This window comes from Hypomesus nipponensis, chromosome 23, assembly GCF_054491055.1.
Source record: "Hypomesus nipponensis isolate SF chromosome 23, ASM5449105v1, whole genome shotgun sequence".
Classification (NCBI taxonomy): domain Eukaryota; kingdom Metazoa; phylum Chordata; class Actinopteri; order Osmeriformes; family Osmeridae; genus Hypomesus; species Hypomesus nipponensis.
Window position 1 is genome coordinate 2,524,995 of NC_140383.1, and position 21,610 is coordinate 2,546,604.

Sequence of the window (21,610 nt, forward strand, 5' to 3'; positions counted from 1 at the left end):
TTGAGAGAAAGTAGACCTAAACTTTTTTCATCACTGCCTTAATTAAATTGAATCCTAAAGAGTTTAATTTCTTCATACTAAAATGTGTGATCCAAAACCACAGTTCAATGCAACCTATTCACCAGCTACATTCAAGTAACCTTTACAAGCTACTTCACATTCACCAGCTACTTCACATTGACAATAATATAATTTAACCAAGTGTAGGATTTTACAGCACAACCATTTTGAGTTACACTATCATTAATTAGGCTACAGTAGAGGCTTTCCTAGGAGTTTATAATTGGTCTGCTTTCTTCTGAAGATAATGATAATGGGTGCTTTTCAATGTCTGCATATGTCAAAGTCTTGAATCATAATCAGCCAGGAGAATAGGGCTGTGCTGGACATTGAGACTGTACTCTTTCACAGTGTGAGCTTTGCGAAAGTCAGAATGGGTGGGCTACTTGGCTATGTGATATCATGTCATTCTCGTGAGAAAAAATGGCTATATACAGCAGTGGTTGATAGTTACTGTTCCTTCTCTCTCTGGTGAAGTGGCTTACATCTCAATAGTATCTTCTAACTCAATTGTGGTCAGATATGCACACCATGACTGTAGCTAACACGTAGTGACTGGAGCAAAAACTAGCAGTGTGCTGGAGTGGATGCCTGTTGCATTTCAATCACTTTACAAACTCAACATGTTTATTTTTGGGGGGCATCTACGAGACTTAATAAGACACATTGGCTAAGGTAAAGGGGCTTTGGGCATAAACATATGATAAGGTTCACTTAAACCTCACAAAGCCTGTGAAGATATGAGTGTGCAATGTGTGTCCTTGTGACAGGCACACACACAGACACAGACACACACACACACCCACAGACACACACACAGACACACACACACCACACACACACACAATTACCCTTTAAAATATCTTTAATCTTCCACTTCACACCTATTTATAAAATGTACTGCTCCTCCCCCTTGTAAATTATTCATACGGACCATCAACCAAAATCGTCATGACCTGCACGACAGATACCGAATACTCTGAAAAGGTGCAATGCAGCTGCAAATTGCTAATGGAAATGTTGTAAAGGGAAATGCATTTTCCAATTTTGTTGGTGACTCACGCGCCTACTTCTTGGCATGCCTGTTTCGTTACAATTTTGCAATCAGGGAACCAGCCTTGAGTATACATATAATTTTTTTTCTGACCTGAATATAATATCAATAATTGTCGGTCCAACAGCTACGAGTACTGTTATGTAACCGCAAGGTCAGTCCACTACAGAAAATGTCCACTCTGAGGCAAATCAAAACCACCCATTACCGTCGAATCCTGTCATGGGTTTCCATAACAAACACTGCTTCACATAAACCTGCTTTCTGCTTTTACTTATTTATCAAATATAAGGACCCACATTTCAAACCAAAGTGCGAATTTGATCAAAAGTATATTACAGACATGAATCCAAAGAGTCATCCAGCTGCAGATTTTGAGAGTCCAGATTCCCCCATGTTATCTTCACTAGACACGGTCAGTCAAGGCTACTTTGGTGGGTGACAGTAAACTTCAGGGTTTCATTTAGGTCAGAGAGAGTCAAAAACCCTCTGGAGTGTCTTCTGGAGCTTGAAGGAGAAAGAGAGAAGATCCACCTCATCACAATTCTCTAGGTTTTACTTGGTTATAAAAACCCTGTCCATCAGATTGAGAGAGAGAGAGAGAGAGAGAGAGAGAGGGGAATAACATGTCAGAGATAAAGACAGAAAAATGAGAGCGCGAGAGAGAGAGAGAGAGAGAGAGAGAGAGAGAGAGAGAGAGAGAGAGAGAGAGAGAGAGAGAGAGATAAAGATAAAATGAAAAGAGTTAGTGAATGGAATAGATATGAGACACTGGGGACCCTTGAAGGTAAAGGTGAGAAAATAGGGTGATGTGTGCTGCAGACAGATGATTTTTAAATGAAGGGAGGCAAAATGATTGCCTTGTTAAAGGACAGAGAAAGAGAGTCCCGAGGTTGGCACAGTGACTAAGGTGGTGACACATGCTAATCTCTCAATGGTCTTGTTTTTGACACGGCAAGTCTCTCTCACGCTCTCTCTCTCTAGGCTAGCTGACAGACCAGCACATTATAATTTTAGAAATGTTTTCTTTTCCTCAATTTATCATACCTACTTTGACCACTTCTCCTATCCTCCATCATTCACTGTCTGCCGTCTCACTTGCACTACTGAATATTATTTTTCTATCTTCAGTATTGACTTGACTAACTCAAATTAGTTTCCGACTGTGACTGAGGGACATTTCTTCTACGTAATTCAAACTGTTGTTTGAATGAATGTATTACATATTATATATGCCTCCATGAAGTTTGTAACTGTCCTCTCTACCTTAGTGGGTGTTGAATCGAATATAAGCTTAACAATTAACTTTATTTTGATGTGACAACAAAATACATGCTTTGCAGTCTGGGTTCATAAGAGTACAGCATTCTTACAAGCCAAAGCAGATCGCTTCTTATTCCTCCATTTATTTCATACTTAAGGAATGTCTGAAATTACATGAATTCCCATCTGCTTCCAAAATCCAGTTCCTGATCCTTTAATGTTGGCCCGTACAATATCATTAAAAATGATCATAAGTTCTTCTTTCTTTTCCACAACCACATTCCTGTCAGACACACAGAGATGATCCGCACTGCTCTGTAAACACCATCTCCAATACCCTCCTTACTTCCTGGTAGACCGCTGCCATAACTGTCGCACTGGTATTAAATAATCATGCAGTGAAGACAGACCAAGAGACTTATACACACAATTACACAATCAAGCTCTTAAAGACCAAGGTTGGGACGTCATGGGCCGTGCCACCGACTAGGCTACGTGCCTCGGTTCTGAGGGAGTAACATCGGTTTGTTGACTGAAGAGAATGATTTTTGGAAAGGGTTTCTGGTAACGCTGGCTCAAACAAACACTGCTGATAGGATGTGCATGTAGTCATTTAGCAGACACTCTTATCCAGTGCGACTTATAGTAAGTACAGGGACATTCTCCAAGTAGGGTGAAGTGCCTTGCCCAAAGATACAATGTCATTTTGCACGGCCGGGAATCGAACCAACAACTTTCTCATTAATAGCCCAACTCCCTAACCACTCAGCCATCCGACCCCCATGTGATGTGAGGTCATTGTCAGCATTGGTTGCAAAGGTTTAAGGAAAACTCTTAAATGTGTTTGCGCATAAGTAGGAAAGAAGGGTATAACATATGTGAAACTTACATAGGTGTGTGTGTGAGTGTGTGTGTGTGTGTGTGTGTGTGTGTGAGTGAGTGAGTGTGTGTGTGTGTGTGTGTGTGTGTGTGTGTGTGTGTGAGTGTGTGCGTGTGTGTGTGTGTGTGTGTGTGTGTGTGTGTGTGAGTGTGTGTGTGTGTGTGTGTGTGTGTGTGTGAGTGTGTGTGAGTGTGTGTGTGTGTGTGTGTGTGTGTACACACATTGTGTTTGTTCCTATGGGCCCTGATCATTCACTTCCATTTAATAATATAGTGTTATCTTTAACCACTAACCTTAATCTAATTCTAACACTAACTCTAAAACCTATTGGAAAAGGCATTTGAGGTTATGGGGCCCAGCAAAAGGTCTCTACGACATCAAGTTTTTCACTTTTGAAAACGTGGAGAGATTTGGTCCCCAAAAGGGTCATTAAACCACACACGTACCCGCACACACACAAAGTAGTTTGGTCATTTTGGTCAGTTTGTGCGGCAGGGAACAAGTGAACTGTAAGCCTTTAATGAGGACAGTATTTCCTCCCTGATAGCCTGAGTACTCAGGACAGTTAGAGGAGCAACATTTTGTCCTCAAAAGGCCAGTTAGAATAGAGAAACAATCATGATTTACTGTAACACTCCCTCCGAGTCTCTGCTGGAGGCTATTTCAAGAAGTAAAGCATGCATTTAATTTCAATGCGCTCATGCAGAATTACTTTAAAATACAATTTACATCCAGTAATCCAGGATGAACACAATATTTATATCCAATAAAACAAAAGGCAGCTACTTGAATTATTTACTCTGGCTAACTCTGAATTCCGAATTCAGCATTGCTGGTAAGACATTGTGTCTGTAGTGTGTGTTCTACTGTGTGTGTTCTTTTACTGTGTGTGTTCTACTGTGTGTGTTCTTTTACTGTGTGTGTTCTTCTACTGTGTGTGTTCTTCTACTGTGTGTGTTCTACTGTGTGTGTTCTACTGTGTGTGTTCTACTGTGTGTGTTCTTTTACTGTGTGTGTTCTTTTACTGTGTGTGTTCTACTGTGTGTGTGTTCTACTGTGTGTGTTCTACTGTGTGTGTTCTTCTACTGTGTGTGTTCTTTTACTGTGTGTGTTCTTTTACTGTGTGTGTTCTACTGTGTGTGTTCTTTTACTGTGTGTGTTCTACTGTGTGTGTTCTTTTACTGTGTGTGTTCTTTTACTGTGTGTGTTCTACTGTGTGTGTTCTTCTACTGTGTGTGTTCTTTTACTGTGTGTGTTCTTTTACTGTGTGTGTTCTACTGTGTGTGTTCTTTTACTGTGTGTGTTCTACTGTGTGTGTTCTACTGTGTGTGTTCTTCTACTGTGTGTGATGGAAATAAGACACCTGCAGCACTGGCTTTTCTCTGCACCCTGAAGCAATTTCAGTCTTATAAAACACAATCCAAATCCATTTTTATGTGTTTGTAGAAGTCACACAATCGTTATGTTATCTTTGTTGGCAAGTTTTCAGCTAGCTGCTTCTTCAGCTGGCTTGAAATGATGTGGACTAGTGCTTCCCAACAGGTAGCTGGTTGTTTGAAGCCAAAGACTTGGATATAGCTTGGAGATTTTATTTTCATTATATTTTAGTTCATCTGAACGGATGAGTGGATCACCCAAACAATGTTGAAGTACTTTTGTGGAGTCACATATAGCTCAACATTTGAAACCACTCCAGTAAGATCCTTTCTAAACCTCTACCATGGACCAAGCCTGCTTCTCTCTAGGGCATTTGGCCGGTCTAGTGGTGAGAAGCTGAGAGAAAAGTTTCTCTCTCTCTCTTCTCCTTGTGTGGCAGACTTCACCCCAGAAGACCTGCGAATCAGTGCTTCTCCAACTCCTCGTCCAAAGTCAACCTACTGTGTTATGTTCCATATTCACATGTCTGACACTTGAGTGTCAGACTGAAGAGGGTCTGAGACTCCTAATGTATCTATTAGCGGCCGCTGAATGATCAAATGTATTGATTCAGAATCGACACTGATTAGGTTTTATGCATAGAGAACTGCAAACTATCCTAATCACTTGTCATCGTTAGTGAAGATAACTTCCAAACCATGATCTATTCTGAGGAACCCCACACATTCTACTGCAATGACGAGGCATTTTGAATAGGCGTGCGCCAGAGGTATATTTAGAGAAGGATGTCATTTCCATTTTGATTATATCCAAACAACTTCAACCACAGTCACATCCTACAGAGAGAGAGAATGGTGTTCTGATGAAAACGTCTAGCTCAGTCGAGCTTCCTTTATAGAGATGTTTCAATTTGTTTTCGTAAGGGATGAGCACACTTGCTAATGTGAGGTTTGACTGCATTTAAGGTAGGCCTACTTCTGTGGTATTTAATACTGGTTGACTAAGCACTTCATAACAAATATTTTCTACAAAAAGTTTGGAAAGCTTGAACAAATATTTTTGAAAAGAAGTTTAGAAAAATGGTTTTGAAAGGTAAAAAAAACAAATATATATAATATATATATATATATATATACATTTAAAGAACTGGATATTTGTTAGTTGGGTGATGCTATGAAATATATATGTATATATATTCTATTTTTGATAGCATCACCCAACTAACAAATATCCAGTTCTTTAAATGTATATATATTCGGCCAGTAATAGTAGGCTACTATTGAAATGTTCCAAGTTGAGGTACCCTTAATAATTATTTTTTCCAACGACACCCCGGCGGTGCAGAAGCATGTTGTGACACTTAATAATATGTACATTACATGACACACAATAATATACAGAGGAGCTTTCCTCACCTGGCTTTCGCGTTCAGATGGTCTTTGGGAACCATGTCTGGAATGGCTTGCAATTCCTTTTCTGGAACAACAGTGTCACCTTGTGTCAATATACGGACACAACTTGAAGGGAGGTGTCCGTGACACTAACGTTTTAACACGGTGCTGCCTCCATAGTTGGACTCCAGACCCAAGCAAGCGGGGAAGTTAGCTTGAAATTAAGTAAATGGTTTAACTGCAAATCTGCTTTTAAACAAGGTAGGTCATGTGCATTAAATACTCCATAATAGCTATTTCTTCCACGTATCCTATGAAAACTGAAATGTGTTTCGAGAACTAGTTAAGGGTACAAAAGACTGGGAGCTATTTTTCAGGATTAGCTACAGTAGCAAGCTATTTATGCCCTTCTGACAGATACATGACACGTTCTGTCTGTGAAATTGCAACACTTCTGTTTCTTTCTTTGAATTTGCATGATGTTAGCATATACATGTTCAAGTTAGCCAGGCTGCATAGTTAGCCTATGTTAGCATATTAGCTTTCTCTAAATCAACTAGTTAAAGTGTAACTTTCCGAGTCGAAGCACACTGCACAGCATAATTCTGTCCTACCAATGAAGTCCGCAAACCGTGTCGTAAAATCTATGCCGTGTGAACCAGCAGATTTGCTAGATTGGTACTTTCAATTTAAGTAGGCTAGCATATCCTGTAACTAGCCAGTTCTGTGTCAATGCCGATGATTCTCAGTTATGATATCTCGGTGAAATAACATTGTAAATGTTGGGAAAGAAAAGTATAATGCTTTTTCCCGTTGTTTTATCATAACGGAGTCATGGCCCTTACTCAAGTATCATCCAATAAGTGTTCTGGCGGCTACCAGAAGGTGTTTGAGCATGACAGGTGAGGATTATAATTTTCCACCATAATTTGCTCCGATATGCATGAAAATACCACCAGAAAAAACGAAGACAATTATTTTGTTCTATGCAGCACTGAGCTGAAGTGTAAAATGAAGTTTGCCGTTTACCTGCCACCAAAGGCAGAGAGTGGCAAGTGTCCGGTCATGTATTGGCTATCCGGTGAGTTAAAATGTCCAGCATCAATACACACCAGATTAAACTAAACTTATCAAAGTCATAATAGAAGCACTTATTGCAGAAACAATCTCAACACCCAATCAAAATTAAGCTGCAATATTCAATGTATACTTTTTGTTTGATATGTTCTGTTTCCTTATTTGTGTTTTCAGGGTTGACATGTACCGAACAGAACTTTATCACCAAGGCCGGCAGCCAGCAGCCAGCATCAGAACATGGCATCATCCTCGTCGCCCCCGACACCAGCCCTCGTAGGTCACACACACACACACACACAGCCAGACACACACACCTTTGAGCCTATCAGACACATCCCCACAACAACTCCTGTCTCATTATAACTTGATTACCCTGAATGCCCATCTGTTCCAAAAACCTCTCTCTCACCTTCACCTTCCCTCTGTGCCCTCCCCAGGTGGCTGTAACATCGAAGGTGAAGATGAGAGCTGGGACTTTGGGTCAGGAGCCGGCTTCTACATCAACGCCACCCAGGAACCCTGGAAGACCAACTACCGCATGTACTCTTACATCACAGAGGAGGTGAGCGGGTCTGGAGAGTAGTGAGAGGGGTCTGGAGACAGGGGAAGCAGTCAACCTGATTGGTTTTCACTTCTATGATCCTGATGTCTTCTGGCACCTGGAACAAGGTTCTCTTCTTTGTGCCTCAACGTTTTCCGTCCTCCTTTTCTCTCCCTTTACCCTTTGGCACCCCCGCCGCTGTTAGCTCCCCAAGCTAATCAACGCTAACTTCCCCGCTGACCCGGAGAGGATGTCCCTGTCTGGCCACTCCATGGGGGGCCACGGGGCGCTGATCTGTGCCCTGAAGAACCCTGGGAAATACAAGGTCCGTCTGCCCAACTGTCAGTCGCTGTGAGGGGACAAGTTGTTGTGTTTCGTTAACATCCATCTTTGATTTTTGCCCTCTTGTCTTGTAGGCGGTGTCTGCGTTCGCTCCCATCTGCAACCCTATCCAGTGTGCCTGGGGCCAGAAGGCTTTTTCAGGCTACCTCGGAGCTGACAAGGCCAGCTGGGAGGTGGGTGTCTGGAGGTTGGTGGGCCTGGGTCTCTGTTAACTCATCGACGCTTCACATCTCAGTCATTTTGATTTAGTTCTGGTTAGACATGCTTCAGTAAGGGCAAAACTGCTCAAGTGGTTGCCTAGTAACCAACTACCTAGATGAATGCCCTTGAGATGAGATTAACATGTGAAGGTGAAGCCCTCTGTAATCTCTGCCTCAGCTCCTTTATGATTTATTCTTCTCTCGTCCATCCACCTCCACCCTGCTCACCTCTGCCCCCTCACCCCTGCCCCCTCACCTCCACCCCCTCACCTCCGCCCCCTCACCTCTGCCCCCTCACCTCCACCCCCTCACCTCCACCCCCTCACCTCCACCCCCTCACCTCCACTCCACCCCCTCACCTCCACCCCCTCACCTCTGCCCCCTCACCTCTGCCCCCTCACCTCTGCCCCCTCACCTCCGCCCCCTCACCTCCACTCCCACCCCCCTTACCTCCACTCCCACCCCCCTCACCTCTGCCCCCTCACCTCCGCCCCCTCACCTCCACTCCCACCCCCCTTACCTCCACTCCCACCCCCCTCACCTCTGCCCCCTCACCTCCACTCCACCTCACTCACCTCCAGGAGTACGATGCCACCGTGCTGGCGGTCTCCTACTCGGGGCCCCAGCTGGACATCCTGATCGACCAGGGCCGCGACGACCAGTTCCTATCGGCCAGCCAGCTCCTACCCGACAACCTCATCGCAGCTTGCTCAGAGAAGAAGATCCCAGTCGTATTCAGACTGCAGCCGGTAGGTGCTGCCACCCTGTGGCCAATCACTGCATCTGACCACGGCGCACAGAAATTGAAATATTACAGCAACGTTAAAGAAACTTTATAGATGTCCTTGAATGTGTTCTACCCCAGGTTAGAAACATCACTCTAGTATAAATATATTCTATCGCCAGACTGAGTTGAGGGTTTTGACTGTGTGAATGTCATGTTCTTTCTTCAGGGTTACGATCACAGCTACTTCTTCATCTACTCGTTCATCAACGACCACATCAAGCACCATGCCAAGTACCTGAACGCTTGAAACAGCGACCGCGGGACTATACCTGTGCTTTTTACTGTGAGTCCACCTGGTGGAGGTACAATTATGTTCTGTTCAAGTGGGCTTGACAAAATAAAATACATTATTTCTTGTCAGTGAGTTTGGAATGTTTTGGACTTCATTGCCTGTTATTTATCAATCAGGAATTCAAATCCACTTTAGTTGTAACATTCATCAACAATACAAATTGTATTCTATTAATTTTCATTTAGACCTTGTGATCCCTCTAACTACTGAGCTACACCCTTTAATCAAACTCAGTGTCCAACTGACCAAAAGATGACAGTGTGCTTTTAACAGATATGAGTCTTTACTGAAGGTAATGTGGAATATGTACAGTATTCACAGCAGTTAAGGCGACATTGAAAGGAGTGTCTCATGCACGTACATTTGTGTTGCTGTACAAATGATGACAGAGGTACAAAAAGGTATTTGATAATATGATACATCAACAGAACTTACGTCACTTAAAAATAAAGTTTCCAATCATAAAAGTACAAAAAAGTTAATACAAGATTTTAGGACTATATACAGTGTAAAGTAGAAAAATGCTGCTTAATATTCATCAGTCAACAGTTTGATTTCAAATTATGCTATTCACATCTGACTAAATATAAAACCTAGATTTGTCAGTTGCCAAAACAAGTGAGTATAAATACTTAAAGTGCAGATAATTTCAGGACAAAGGCCTCTCCTCTCAGCGGAATCATCTTCTCAGTCTGACTGGACAACCCAGAACTTTGGGTAAAAAGATGCCTGTGCTTTTATGATGTAAACAAGCACATGTTTAAATTAGCAGGATTGCAACCTAACTTTAAACTCTCCATTGATCCACAGTAAAAACTGTCTTTCATCTAAATAAGAAATATACGTATCAAATTTCCCTTCTATCTCCACCCCTTCTTTCTACAAGGACATGTTCAAGACAAGAGATGGTCAAGTCCTTTTTGGTTCCATGTTTAATAAAATGGACATACAGGTATCTGAGTTACAATTATCATTAATCTGATCTGTAGTGTTTTAAATGATCATATGTCCAACCAAATGTATGAAAGTACACAATCCTTACAACTATAACTAAACAATGTACATTCATACAAACTATTAGATTGTTCTTGGGGAATTGTAATAGTGTTAACTGCCTGAGGATTCAATATTCAACGTACAGGTGATTAATGTGGTTACTGTCAAAATACAGTACTGATAAATATAAGTTTAAAAAATAGACAAATACTTTCTAAATACGTAACTTGCACAAACCACCGTTACGTTACGACTGCACATCACCACTTTTCATAGAAATATATTTGACCAGATAGTATCTAAAGTATTTATACCATTGTTGTATACAAATAATATTTACAAAGCCTACATAAAAAAAAACTATATTGTCTTGCACATTGAAATAAAACTTTTAGTTGTTTTGGCAACTGGCAAGTCTATCCAGTGACTCATAAAACTTTACTGTTGAACTTTTAATTAGCTTAAGCTTTGGATACCAAGCTATGTTAATAAATGCATATCTGTACATACACACCATGTTCTGGTAGTCCGAAACGTTCTCTCGTTTACAACTAGCACACAGAGGGGTCTGTAGTCTATAGATAATATTGTGCACTCAAAGTAGTTCTTGGTGACTAACACAAGCTAGTCACTTTAAGAATACATCACCTGACAAGGTCAGCTATCACCACAAACCTTCTGAAAGGTCAAATGCAGGGACGTCAAACCCCTCACCTTCTCCCTTTCTTGTTCAGCTTGTCGTATCTCTCATATCTCAGACACACACACACACACACACACACTGCAGATAATGATACCACTGAAACAAAAGAATTAAGTGAGTGTGTGGACTTTTTGTGACTCAGCTTCTCAGGAGTGGCATTCACACAATCGCAAAGAACTCTGTATCACTTCGTACAGTAAACAAAACAAAAAGGGTATTGTGGAGAAAGGCGTGGGGATTTTCTGCAATGTAACCACTGTTTATGTATTATGAATACATTTAAATATTGAAGTTGTAGCTCAGGAATGAATAACCAAATATTATACTTAAGATGTATTATAATTAGACATTTTGTGAATTCGGTGGGTGATTTGGGTGGAACCTTAAATATAGGATTGAAAAGAAACCACATGCATAGGCGAGATATCGACCCTGCAGTATGCTAGTAAACAGGTTACTGAGTTCAGGGAGACTAAGCGCTCCCCCAAAACAGATTCACACGTCTGAGGGAGTAAGACCTCCCACTGAATCATTTGCTGAACACACTGCTTGATTTGGCCCCGAATGTTCAACTGGAACCTTCTGTTAAAGAAAAAGCCTGAGAAACATAATCCCTTCCCCCGCCATCTTAGAAGGTACGATAGCAACCACTTTCATTCATCCTAAGCTAAGCCCTAACTGTGTTGGCGTGCGTCTGTGTGCTGTGTGTGGTTGGATTGATGGGAGCTCCAAGCTTCCTGTTCAGGTGAAGAGGGTCTGCTTGGTTGAAGTCTCGTCCACCAGGGCTTGGACAGTCATGCTCAATTTCACCAGGCCTTTCTCCTCCAGGATGTGGTGAGGGAGACACAACTTATCCTGGGAAAGAGTCACACACACAGAAGGAAAGCCGAACGGAGCGAGAGAGAGAGATGGATATAATGTAGATTGAGAGAGGGAGGCAGAGATAAATGGGGAGGGAGATAGAGAGGTGAGGAGGGAGAGAAAATAGAGAGATGGAGATTGAGGGAGGTAGAGAGACATGGGGGGGGGGAAGGGGGGGGGGAAGAGGGGGGAAAGAACATGGCAGGAGAAGAAAGAGACAGAAAAAGACAAACAGAGGAGGGCAGTAAAGATGGCAAATGTGAATAAACAGCGGTAAATACCCCTTTTACAGGATAAATGATGGATACACAGTAATTGGAGACACACACACAGCATAGTATATGTAATTAACGTGTGAGACATACTTTTATCTTCTTCTATCGGTCCAGAATATACAAGAAAGTGGAACACAACATGCAGACTAAATGTCCGTGACAAAAGTCAGCTTCCCAGTTAGTACAAACTAACTTCACAGTTAGAAGTGTCTACGTCCGAGGTTTGACCGCACCCCTTGTCCATTACTCATCGGTTTGAAACATTAAGCATCATTAAGGAACGACCGACAGAACAGAACCCCACCGGACCTTGTTGTCAACGGTGACATGACAAAGCGACAGGAGTGAGAAGAGAAGAGCGACGACCCAAACTGTATATTTATTACCTCCGTCATGAACACTCGCCACACACACAGGTCACAGAAACATATCTACCAGGGTATAGCAAAACCAGCACTGGAGGAGTTAAAACATCAATCAAACTTAATTATGGCATACTGGTTTAAACTGGCAACAGGACAAAGGCTGATTTATGGCTTCCCGGTTGGTCAATTGTATAATCTCAAGGACCAATCAGAGGAAGGATGCCTTGCAGCAGGGTTGTGTTGGGAAGGTTTTCAAAATGTTATAAATGGCTTTTAAAATTGGGTTAATGAACAAGAAATATGTCATCATTACGAAGTTTCAGTTCTGCTTCCCACAACATATCAAAGCTCCCAAATGAGGAAAACCTAAGACTCGCATTTACACAGTACAATTCATAGCTAGCCCTTCAACTTTAACTGTGCATGACCATAGTCAAATCTGTAACATTGCATATACAAATGATTGGTCTGGAAATTCGGTGCCATTAGTCTGAATGCTTGGAACAGTGGATGAATCAAAGTGGATGTCAGGAACATTGTCGTTCAGGCGGTTTTCAAAGAGTTCACAGGCAGAAGTCGTGACGCATGTCCCTCTTTAGAAAATGGAGAACAGTCTACAAAGATTGTAAGTCATAGCTAATAATGTATGTGGTGAAGTACAGGGCCAGTATGAGGTGAAGTACAGGGCTGGTATGTGGTGAAGTACAGGGCTGGTAGGTGGTGAAGTACAGGGCCAGTATGAGGTAAAGTACAGGGCTGGTAGGTGGAGAAGTACAGGGCTGGTATGTGGTGAAGTACAGGGCTGGTTGTGGATATGAACCTGTTATAATACTTATGGTTACCGATTGTGCTGTTAGTGTACGGTAATGAGGACCTAAATGTCAAGTCATTAGAGCCTTCTGTGCTTTTTCTGATCATTTTCTGATCAAGTGAATACAATACAACTTGAACACTGCCCCCTACAGGGTAACGAGTTACACTACCGGTCCTCCGTGAGAAGTCGAGCAGGTGAGACCCTGCAGGTGAAAAGATCCCTCCTCCTTTAAGAGCTCCACGTCTCAGCGGTCGTGTGTGCATTCGTCGTGCAGACGTAAAAAAAAAACGTGAGTCAGCTGACCTTTCGCTCACTCCTCTTCTGGGATGGAAACAGCACAGCGACAAAGAAAGGAAAGTCTGAAGAGGAAGAGGAGGCTGAAGGAGGAGGTGTGGTGTCATGCGGGGGGGCGGAGGGGTGGGGGGGGGCGGGGGGGGCAGGTAGTTGATTGACAGGTAGGGTCACGTGAGCTCACTCCAGCTATAGGCTAAAAACAGCAGGAGCAGACAGAACATGTGCACCAGGCTGGAGCCAATCACGTCCCAGAGCTGCCAGGCGGGGGGCGGGGCCTGCGAAGGAGCAACCACCTCGGGGGCGGGGCTTGGGTTTAGCCCCTCCCCCTCTGTGTCTTTCGCGTCCCTGTCCCTCTCTGGGGGGGTCTTCATGGCGACCAGGGCGCACACAGTGGTGCGGAGAGGACGCAGGCGGCACTGGGTGATGTCATACGCTGAACAGAGGGAGGACTGACCCCCCAGGAGGAAGGGAGGAGGAGGGGGGAAGAGTGGGGGAGGGAGGAGGAACGAGGGAGGAAGAGTGAGGGAGGGAGGAGGAGGGAGGAAGAGTGAGGGAGGGAGGAGGAGGAGGGAGGAAGAGTGAGGGAGGGAGGAGGAGGAGGGAGGAAGAGTGAGGGAGGGAGGAGGAGGAGGGAGGAAGAGCGAGGGAGGAGGAGAGGGGAGGAGGGGGGAGGAAGAGCGAGGGAGGGAGGAGGAACGAGGGAGGAGGAGGGGGGACACAGAGCGAGGGAGGGAGGAGGAACGAGGGAGGAGGAGGGGGGACACAGAGCGAGGGAGGGAGGAGGAACGAGGGAGGAGGAGGGGGGACACAGAGCGAGGGAGGGAGGAGGAACGAGGGAGGAGGGAGGAGGAGAGGGGAGGAGGGGGGACACAGAGCGAGGGAGGGAGGAGGAACGAGGGAGGAGGAGGGGGGACACAGAGCGAGGGAGGGAGGAGGAACGAGGGAGGAGGGCCAGGCCAAATAGACAAGAGGAGAAATAAATGAATGAAGAAACATTTTTTGTTAGAAGGAGTAGGGGGTGGGGATGTGGAGTGGAAGGTTGGAGGAAGATGTTATTTTTAAAATTATGTCAGGAAGAATGTTGAATGTTTGATGAAGCGAATACCAGTAGAAAGAGAGGGGGGAAAGTAACGGATAAACAGAGGTGAAGAAAAAGAGACAGGGATAAAAATACCAAAAAGGAGGAAGGAGAACAGGAGAGGAAGGTCCAGCAGTAAACAGAAAGAAGGCAGGAGGTTAACCAATGGGGTAAGAGGTCAGGGTTCAAGTCTGTCTGAGGGGGCCTAGGCAGGCGTGTCACCACGGTAACGTGCAAGGCTGCTTTTTGAGAGAGAGGTTATGGAGGTTAGATGGTGAATGGCCCCTCCATGATTACACTGTCAGACATTCTCCTGTCAGTATCCATTTGAGTTTCTCTCTCCATCATTCAGTGTCTTTCTTTCTTTGCCTTTCTTTGCCTCTCTCAAAAAGCAGGTCGTGGTCAGGTGAGCACAGTTAGGAGCGATGGAGTTGTGCCAGTACTGCAATGCGGGGTCAGCCAGTGACTGCAAGACAGGTGTTAGCCAGCAGCCAGTGCCCACAAAGCTTTATATTAGCGTTCAGCCCTCTTTAGTGCAGCTAAGCCGAGCACAATGCTAACAGCCAGGTACCTAGCGACATACTGTAACAGCAAGTTGGCAAAGCCAGGGAGCAGCAGCGAGGAATCTCACTAGCATTAAGCTAGGTTGGTGATGAGCAGGCAAGCAGGAAGAGAACACAGTAAAATCTAGCGATATGCTACCGTTTTTACTAATCAGAGGCAGAGCTAGCAAGCTGGTCAAACAACAGTGCTATGTGCAGCGTTTCCAGTGTGATTTCGACCAGGCTCATTGAACGGGAAGATAGGACAGGCCAGGATGTAGACAACACTGTTATAAAGGTCTGTCTAATGCCCTTACTTCACCAATGTTTTGTTGAATGTTGATGACTTATTGTTCACGTGACACCACGGTGACAATGTACTAAGATCATTTTTACTTGCGTCAATAATTAACAGTAGTTATTTGTTATAGTTTCAATGCTGGCTTTATTTAACCTTATATATATTTAATTGCAAGTTATTTGTTCTGTAACCGATTTATTGTCTCCCTGATGTCCTCAAAGTGCACGCTCACAATCACACGGACATATTTTCAGCACAAAACCTTTCACCATTCACGCTACATAAAGAGATATTTCCAGATAATGTTTTTGAGCAGATGTTTTGTATCGGCTGTGTGGTGTGTGGGCCTACTCAAACTGATGACACACCGAGACCGTCAGAGCCAGGTCAAAGGTCCTAAGTTCAAAGGTCATTTACTATGTGGAGAAAGCCGGAAGCTGTTGATAGCCATGATGAGACAGCATAACAGGTGTGATGATGAAAGTCTAATTTCACTGGTTTCTCTTGAAGGAGAAATGTGTTAGATAAACCAGTTCTGGGATCTGCACTGGGACAATGTGACTGTTTTAAGTTAGCCTTCGACCACTAACTGACTTGATTTTCGGAAATGGTTCCTTTATGTTACATCAGAATAGCGACTCATATTGATGTGCTTATCCCAGAAATAGTGCCTAACTCTTTCATCCTCAATGCTAGAGTGTCTTCTAGAAATTCACTGAATCACAATCAGCGAACCAATGTCAGATTCAAACCCCAAATACGAAACTCATCACAAAAGTATGAATTCCAACTGATTAAGAATCAGTCGTTTTTAACCGTTTCTGGTGAATCGGTGACAAGTTGGCTGATGTCAGAGCAGTGTTAGGAGGAGAGGGGCGTGGCTCACCTGGGGCACGCCCATCTTTCTGCAGGCATCCAGGAAGTTCTCCACATTCCTCCGACACTTGGCCATGCTGAGTTTGGGCTGAACACAAACACACAGAACAAGTCACGTACCGAACAACATCTTGTGATAAACTCAAGATAACAAATACCTTCTCACACAAACGTTTTTCCCACAACGCGATTTTGAGATGAAACGTGTTGTTGGATACTCTGCCTTCACCCCCCCGAGCCTAACTGAATGACATTTGAACCCTAACTGAATGACCTTTGAACCCTAACTGAATGACTTTTGAACCCAGAGGTGCTTCCGGAACGTACCACGGCTGGCGAGGGCACGTGGATGCTGGCCACAGAGCGAGGGCGGATGTGATTGGCCAGATGGCAGAGGACGACTCCGTCCATTAGGGAGGAGCCTAAGTCTTCAGGAAGAGACACCTTCAGACGGCTCTCTATGCTCTGAGGAGGGAGAGCAAGGGTTAGAACACACAGAGAGAGAGAGAGAGAGAGAGAGAGACAGAGAGAGAGAGAGAGAGACAGAGAGACAGAGAGACAGAGAGACAGAGAGACAAAGACAGACAGATTTAGACAGACAGACAGAGACAGACAGACAGACACAGAGACAGACAGACAGACACACATACATACAGAGACAGACAGACAGACAGACAAACGCAGACACATACACAGACAGACAGAGGGACAGAGAGAGAGACACAGACAGACACAGACAGACACAGACAGACACACAGACAGACAGACAAAGACAGACACACATACATACAGAGACAGACAGACAGACAGACACAGACACAGAAAGACACAGACAGACACAGACAGACAGACAGACAGACAGACAGACACAGACAGACAGACAGACAGACAGACAGACAGACAGACAGACAGACAGACAGACAGTGTCTCACATCACGTAGCTGCTCCATGAGCTCCAGCTCCTCTCTCAGCTGCTCCATCTTCCTCCTCATGGTGAACTGAGGGTCCACCGACTCCAGGCTCTTATGGGTCCTCAGGAACACTGCCCCCGCAGGCCGGAGGACAAAATGACAACCACAAGAACACAAACTCGTTAGATGTGTACGAGAAACGACACCTTTGCATCAGCGTCCCCAACATGGACATGACTATCCACTGACACAGAGAGAGAGAGGTAGATGTTAACATTCAAAAGCACTCATGCATCAGCCACACAGTACCTCCCCAGAGGGCACACATATTAAATGCCACATCTCGCTTATTCACTGACATTAATTCCATTTGGACGTACAAATTGATGTAAAGTACACTTATATAACCCTTATAGTCATGTATTCACTTGTACAGAAGCCCAGCTGGCACTTCATAGTGACAGGAGCAGCCAAGTGCACTGAGTTATTATGGGATGGATTTTCCTCCAGGCACAATAAAGCCTATGTACAGATCTACAGACAAATCAATGTTTCAACACATTCTACAGGAAGTCATGAAGCACAAACAACGTTCTTAACGGTGGTCATCGTCTGACTGTGCTTTGAAACACTAAAGATACAACTGCAGACGCTGTCGTTGGTGTTTCCTTCAGTCACGCTCCTGGCTGGTTAAGCACACAAACAAGCGGCTGTCTTAGGAAGACTGGAGAATGGAGGAAGGAAGGAAGGAAGGAGGGAAGTGTGTGGGAGGGGAAGAGTGGGAAACAGGCTTGGCCTCTGATCACACACACTGTTAGAAACCCTACATGAACATGGCACACACACTCACACAAACACACACTCACAAACACACACACACACACTCCTCACAAACACACACCCACACTGCTTTACAACTCAAGTGAATCATTTATCTACTCTAGTGTCCTACATCCATGCCATAAATCGTCTTTACTGTGCCAACAACGACACTCCATGGCATAAAAACAAAGACCTTTAAGCCTTAATACACACTGTGGCCTCAAGGTGGAGCCCAAGAGTTACTGAGGGTTGCATTTCAATGTTAAGGGTATGGAGGACATATAATCTTAATATAATCATAAGAGATGCTTTTATCCTAAACAGCCTACAGAGGGAGATTTGAACCTGCGACGTGTTGTCCAGAGCCACTGCTGAACCTATCCTTGGGTTTTGCCTTATAACTGTAAGGATCAGTGAGTTAAGATCAAACACATGCAGAAGGCCTTGAAGTAGGCTGTCTCTAACCATCTGGAACATGCCACTGGTTTCTGGTGGAGCAGTTTACCTAATCTGGGGACAGATCACAGAGGAAGGATCATCAGTGGTCACACGCTTCTATCCTATCAGCCAGAGATCAGGAGCAGGCAGGATGTTGACTGTTAAGTGGTGTGAATATGAGAGAAAGAGGGAGAAAGAGAGATAGAGATAGATATAGAGAGAGAGAGTGATGGTGACAGAAAGGGTGAGAGAGGGAAAGAGAGAGAAAGGGGTGGAGAGAGGAAGAGAGATTCAGCAGGGGGGAATAGAGCCAGAGAGACCAACGACTGATCTTAGATGATGTGTGATGTCATCATCATACTTCCTCTATCCATCTCCTCAGAATCTCTGATAATACTCTGAAAGGTCTGTAATGACAAACCATCAAGTTCTACATTGATATACTCATCCAAATCTCAAGAGATACCATTTGTGTTTTCCATTTAGTATCCTACCCTCTTAGTACACACATACAAACACACACTTTAGTAATGACACAATAAAGTTACATTATTTGTTGTAACCTGAGACTAATTTTGAGTGATGTGGTGTCTCCTGGGCGTCCAAGATAGAGCCAACACAGCAGTGAGAGAGAGAGCGAGAGAGAGAGAGAGAGAGAGAGAGAGAGAGAGAGAGGGGGGGGGGAAGAGAGATCATCATAGAGATAGCCTCAATACATCTCTCCATCTCCTCTCCTCTTTTAGCACAGAATGACTGTGCTGGTAATTCTACTTCCTCTCCTCTCCCTCTCTCATTCATGAGGGGAAAGGCAGGAAGACCATCTGGGTTGTTTTAGCCAACAGACAGCACCCGCTTTCCCTGCCAACCTACCTGACAGCACCAGCCCAACAGCCAGGGCACAGCCGGAGCCTGCTACTGGTCCAGCCAGCATCGCCATGGTGACCCCACAATCTTCACTAAAAATCCACTCACAAGAGCCAGCAAGATGGAGAGAAAGGGGTTGATGAAGATTAGGGGATAAATGTCTTCTCTACAAAGACACTTTCTAGTGTATTCAACTGTGTGTGTGTTTTCTATTCTAATCTGCATCCTGTCAAGCATCGTAAACACCAACCTGTCCAGGCCGACACGCAGCAGCATGGTATCGTATTGGGTAATGTTTTTAGACTTTCCGTGTCAGAGTGTGTTTCTGTAAAAGCAGGAAAGCTCTGGCACATTCTGCTCCGGGCTGGTCCAGTCTAAATAACCGCAGCCAAATAATAACACAACGAGAGTTGTGACCCGGTCATCACTCCACATTCACTGTAGACCATTCATGCTGAGGTTAGGCAGCCTGTGGGTCTGTATTCACCTCACAATGCCAGTGTAAACAGTCTAAGTTTAGTATCTGTCCACTCCTCTCTCTCAGTTTCTTCCTCTCCAAACTAGCCCACCCCTCCACTTTCTTGGGCTATTCATCTCTTTCTTTATCCATCTATGTTGCCTCTCTCCGACTTCCCTCGCTCTCCCTCCCTCCCTCCCACCCTCCCTCCCTCGCTCCCTCCTTTAAGATATATATTATTAATAGTGAGTGTCAGCCTCTCAGTTAAAAACACACAATGTGTTCTGGGAAACAAGAAAGCAGCAGACCAGTTCTACCCTCTGGAAGGTTCCGCCTCCAACAGAGACAAGAAGAGGGAGAAGGGGAGGGGCTGACTGGAGGGAGAAGGGGAGGGGCTGACTGGAGGGAGAAGGGGAGGGGCTGACTGGAGGGAGAAGGGGAGGGGCTGACTGGAGGGAGAAGTGTGTAGAATAGAAAGACTACTTCACAGTTTTACTCTGTCCAAACACCAAGACTTTTTATGACTTTTTATGACTATGATATCATGTAGATAGAGAAACCACAAACCCTAATCTAGACAGGGGGATGTCCAGGCGTGCTATCTTGGCGTCGTCACGGAAGGTGAGGAACAACAACAACACGTACATTGCTGAGGGGGTTAAAAGAGGGTGGTCAGAGAGAATCAGAGGTGAGGAGGTGAAGAAGGAGAGGGGTGCAGAGTTAGAGGGGTGGAGGGTTGGGGGGGGTGGAGGGTTGGGGGGGGGGTGGAGGGTTGCAGTTTTGGGGGGGTGTAGGGTTGGGGGGTGGAGGGGTGGAGGGGAAGGCTGGATTGTTCAGAACAGGACAGAACTTCTTTATGGTCAGGGCTCGTGGCTTTCAAGCTCCATTTAGTCTCAGTAAAGCAAATGAGAACTGAAATAGTTTTTCTCTCTCACGTTCTCTCGGTCTCTTTCTCCTTATCTGTCTCTCTCACCCTCTTTTTTTGCCAGACTCTCCATTCCTCCCTCTCGAGTCTCACGGTACAGATAGCATCTCCTCTAACAAAGCTGACTGGACTCAATAGTGTCTGCGTGTCTGTCTGTATGTGTGTGTCTGTATGTGTGTGTCTGTATGTGTGTGTCTGTCTGTATGTGTGTGTCTGTATGTGTGTGTGTGTTTGTGTGTGTCCATGTATGTGTGTGTGTGTGTCTGTCTGTGTGTGTGTGTCTGTATGTGTGTGTCCATGTATGTGTGTGTGTGTTTGTGTGTGTCCATGTGTGTGTGTGTGTGTGTGTGTGTGTATGTGTGTGTGTGTGTCTGCATGCCGTCTTGGCTTGTATCCTGGTACACAGGTAATGGAACATTCTTTTGAAAGATGAAAAGCTCTAAGGGTAGTTAGAGAACAGTCTGATGATGATCCCAGTCTTGTCCTGGTCCATAACGGAGGCCTTTCATCCGACAGGAACTCCCTGATTCTGCTTCCTCTCAGGCTACTGTGACGTCACTATGGCGTGCTAGGCCTCCAGCAGATGGTGATGTTTACAGGGTCAAATAAACTGCCAACAATGAAACCAAACTGTCATTCTGCACTGTGAAACAGCCTCCTTTCAGCAACCGCACACACACACAGTTCCAGTAGCAGTCTTTAACTTTCCCATCTGAGAGCATATTACCGTTTGAGTTGAGCAACTGGGATCTCCTATTGGTTACCGGTGATGTCACCTTCTCACTAAGGTTTGACCCTATAATAAACTTTAGTTATGATGAAAC

General features: G+C 44.5%; 2 protein-coding genes across 9 annotated transcripts in view; one reads left to right on the plus strand and one right to left on the minus strand.

Annotated features, from left to right (window-relative positions):
- Positions 1-6,145: 6,145 nt before the first annotated feature.
- Positions 6,146-9,332, plus strand: esd (esterase D/formylglutathione hydrolase). 2 transcript variants are annotated; one of them, XM_084688940.1, is made up of 9 exons: positions 6,146-6,286; positions 6,858-6,927; positions 7,018-7,106; positions 7,277-7,375; positions 7,540-7,664; positions 7,849-7,968; positions 8,060-8,158; positions 8,767-8,934; positions 9,139-9,332. In XM_084688940.1, the coding sequence occupies exons 2-9, from the start codon at positions 6,860-6,862 to the stop codon at positions 9,217-9,219; spliced, it is 849 nt and encodes a 282-aa protein (XP_084545066.1). In that variant the 5' UTR covers positions 6,146-6,286; positions 6,858-6,859; the 3' UTR covers positions 9,220-9,332. The 2 variants fall into 2 exon arrangements, with proteins under 2 accessions (XP_084545066.1, XP_084545067.1); XM_084688941.1 differs by having other exon boundaries at positions 6,223-6,285; positions 6,854-6,927.
- Positions 9,333-9,528: 196 nt separating this feature from the next.
- lrch1 (leucine-rich repeats and calponin homology (CH) domain containing 1) overlaps positions 9,529-21,610 on the minus strand; it is a 50,651-nt gene continuing 38,569 nt past the window's right edge. For 5 of the 7 annotated variants that reach the window (XM_084688793.1, XM_084688792.1, XM_084688795.1 and 2 more), the window contains 4 exons: positions 17,302-17,411; positions 16,697-16,834; positions 16,380-16,457; positions 13,722-14,021 (listed from right to left, as the gene is read on the minus strand). In XM_084688793.1, coding sequence (XP_084544919.1) covers positions 13,740-14,021; positions 16,380-16,457; positions 16,697-16,834; positions 17,302-17,411 — 608 coding nt within the window. In that variant the 3' untranslated portion in view covers positions 13,722-13,739. Of the gene's footprint in view, positions 11,819-13,721; positions 14,022-16,379; positions 16,458-16,696; positions 16,835-17,301; positions 17,412-21,610 lie in introns of those variants that run through there. The other 2 variants (XM_084688796.1, XM_084688798.1) reach the window with 1 other exon arrangement.

Bases quoted from the DNA above. Each gene is read 5' to 3' on its own strand.
- esd (XM_084688940.1), top strand. From the start codon at position 6,860: ATGGCCCTTACTCAAGTATCATCCAATAAGTGTTCTGGCGGCTACCAG. The intron at 6,928-7,017 runs GTGAGGATTATA...TGTTCTATGCAG, and splicing joins AAGGTGTTTGAGCATGACAG to CACTGAGCTGAAGTGTAAAA. The intron at 7,376-7,539 runs GTAGGTCACACA...TGCCCTCCCCAG, and splicing joins CGCCCCCGACACCAGCCCTC to GTGGCTGTAACATCGAAGGT.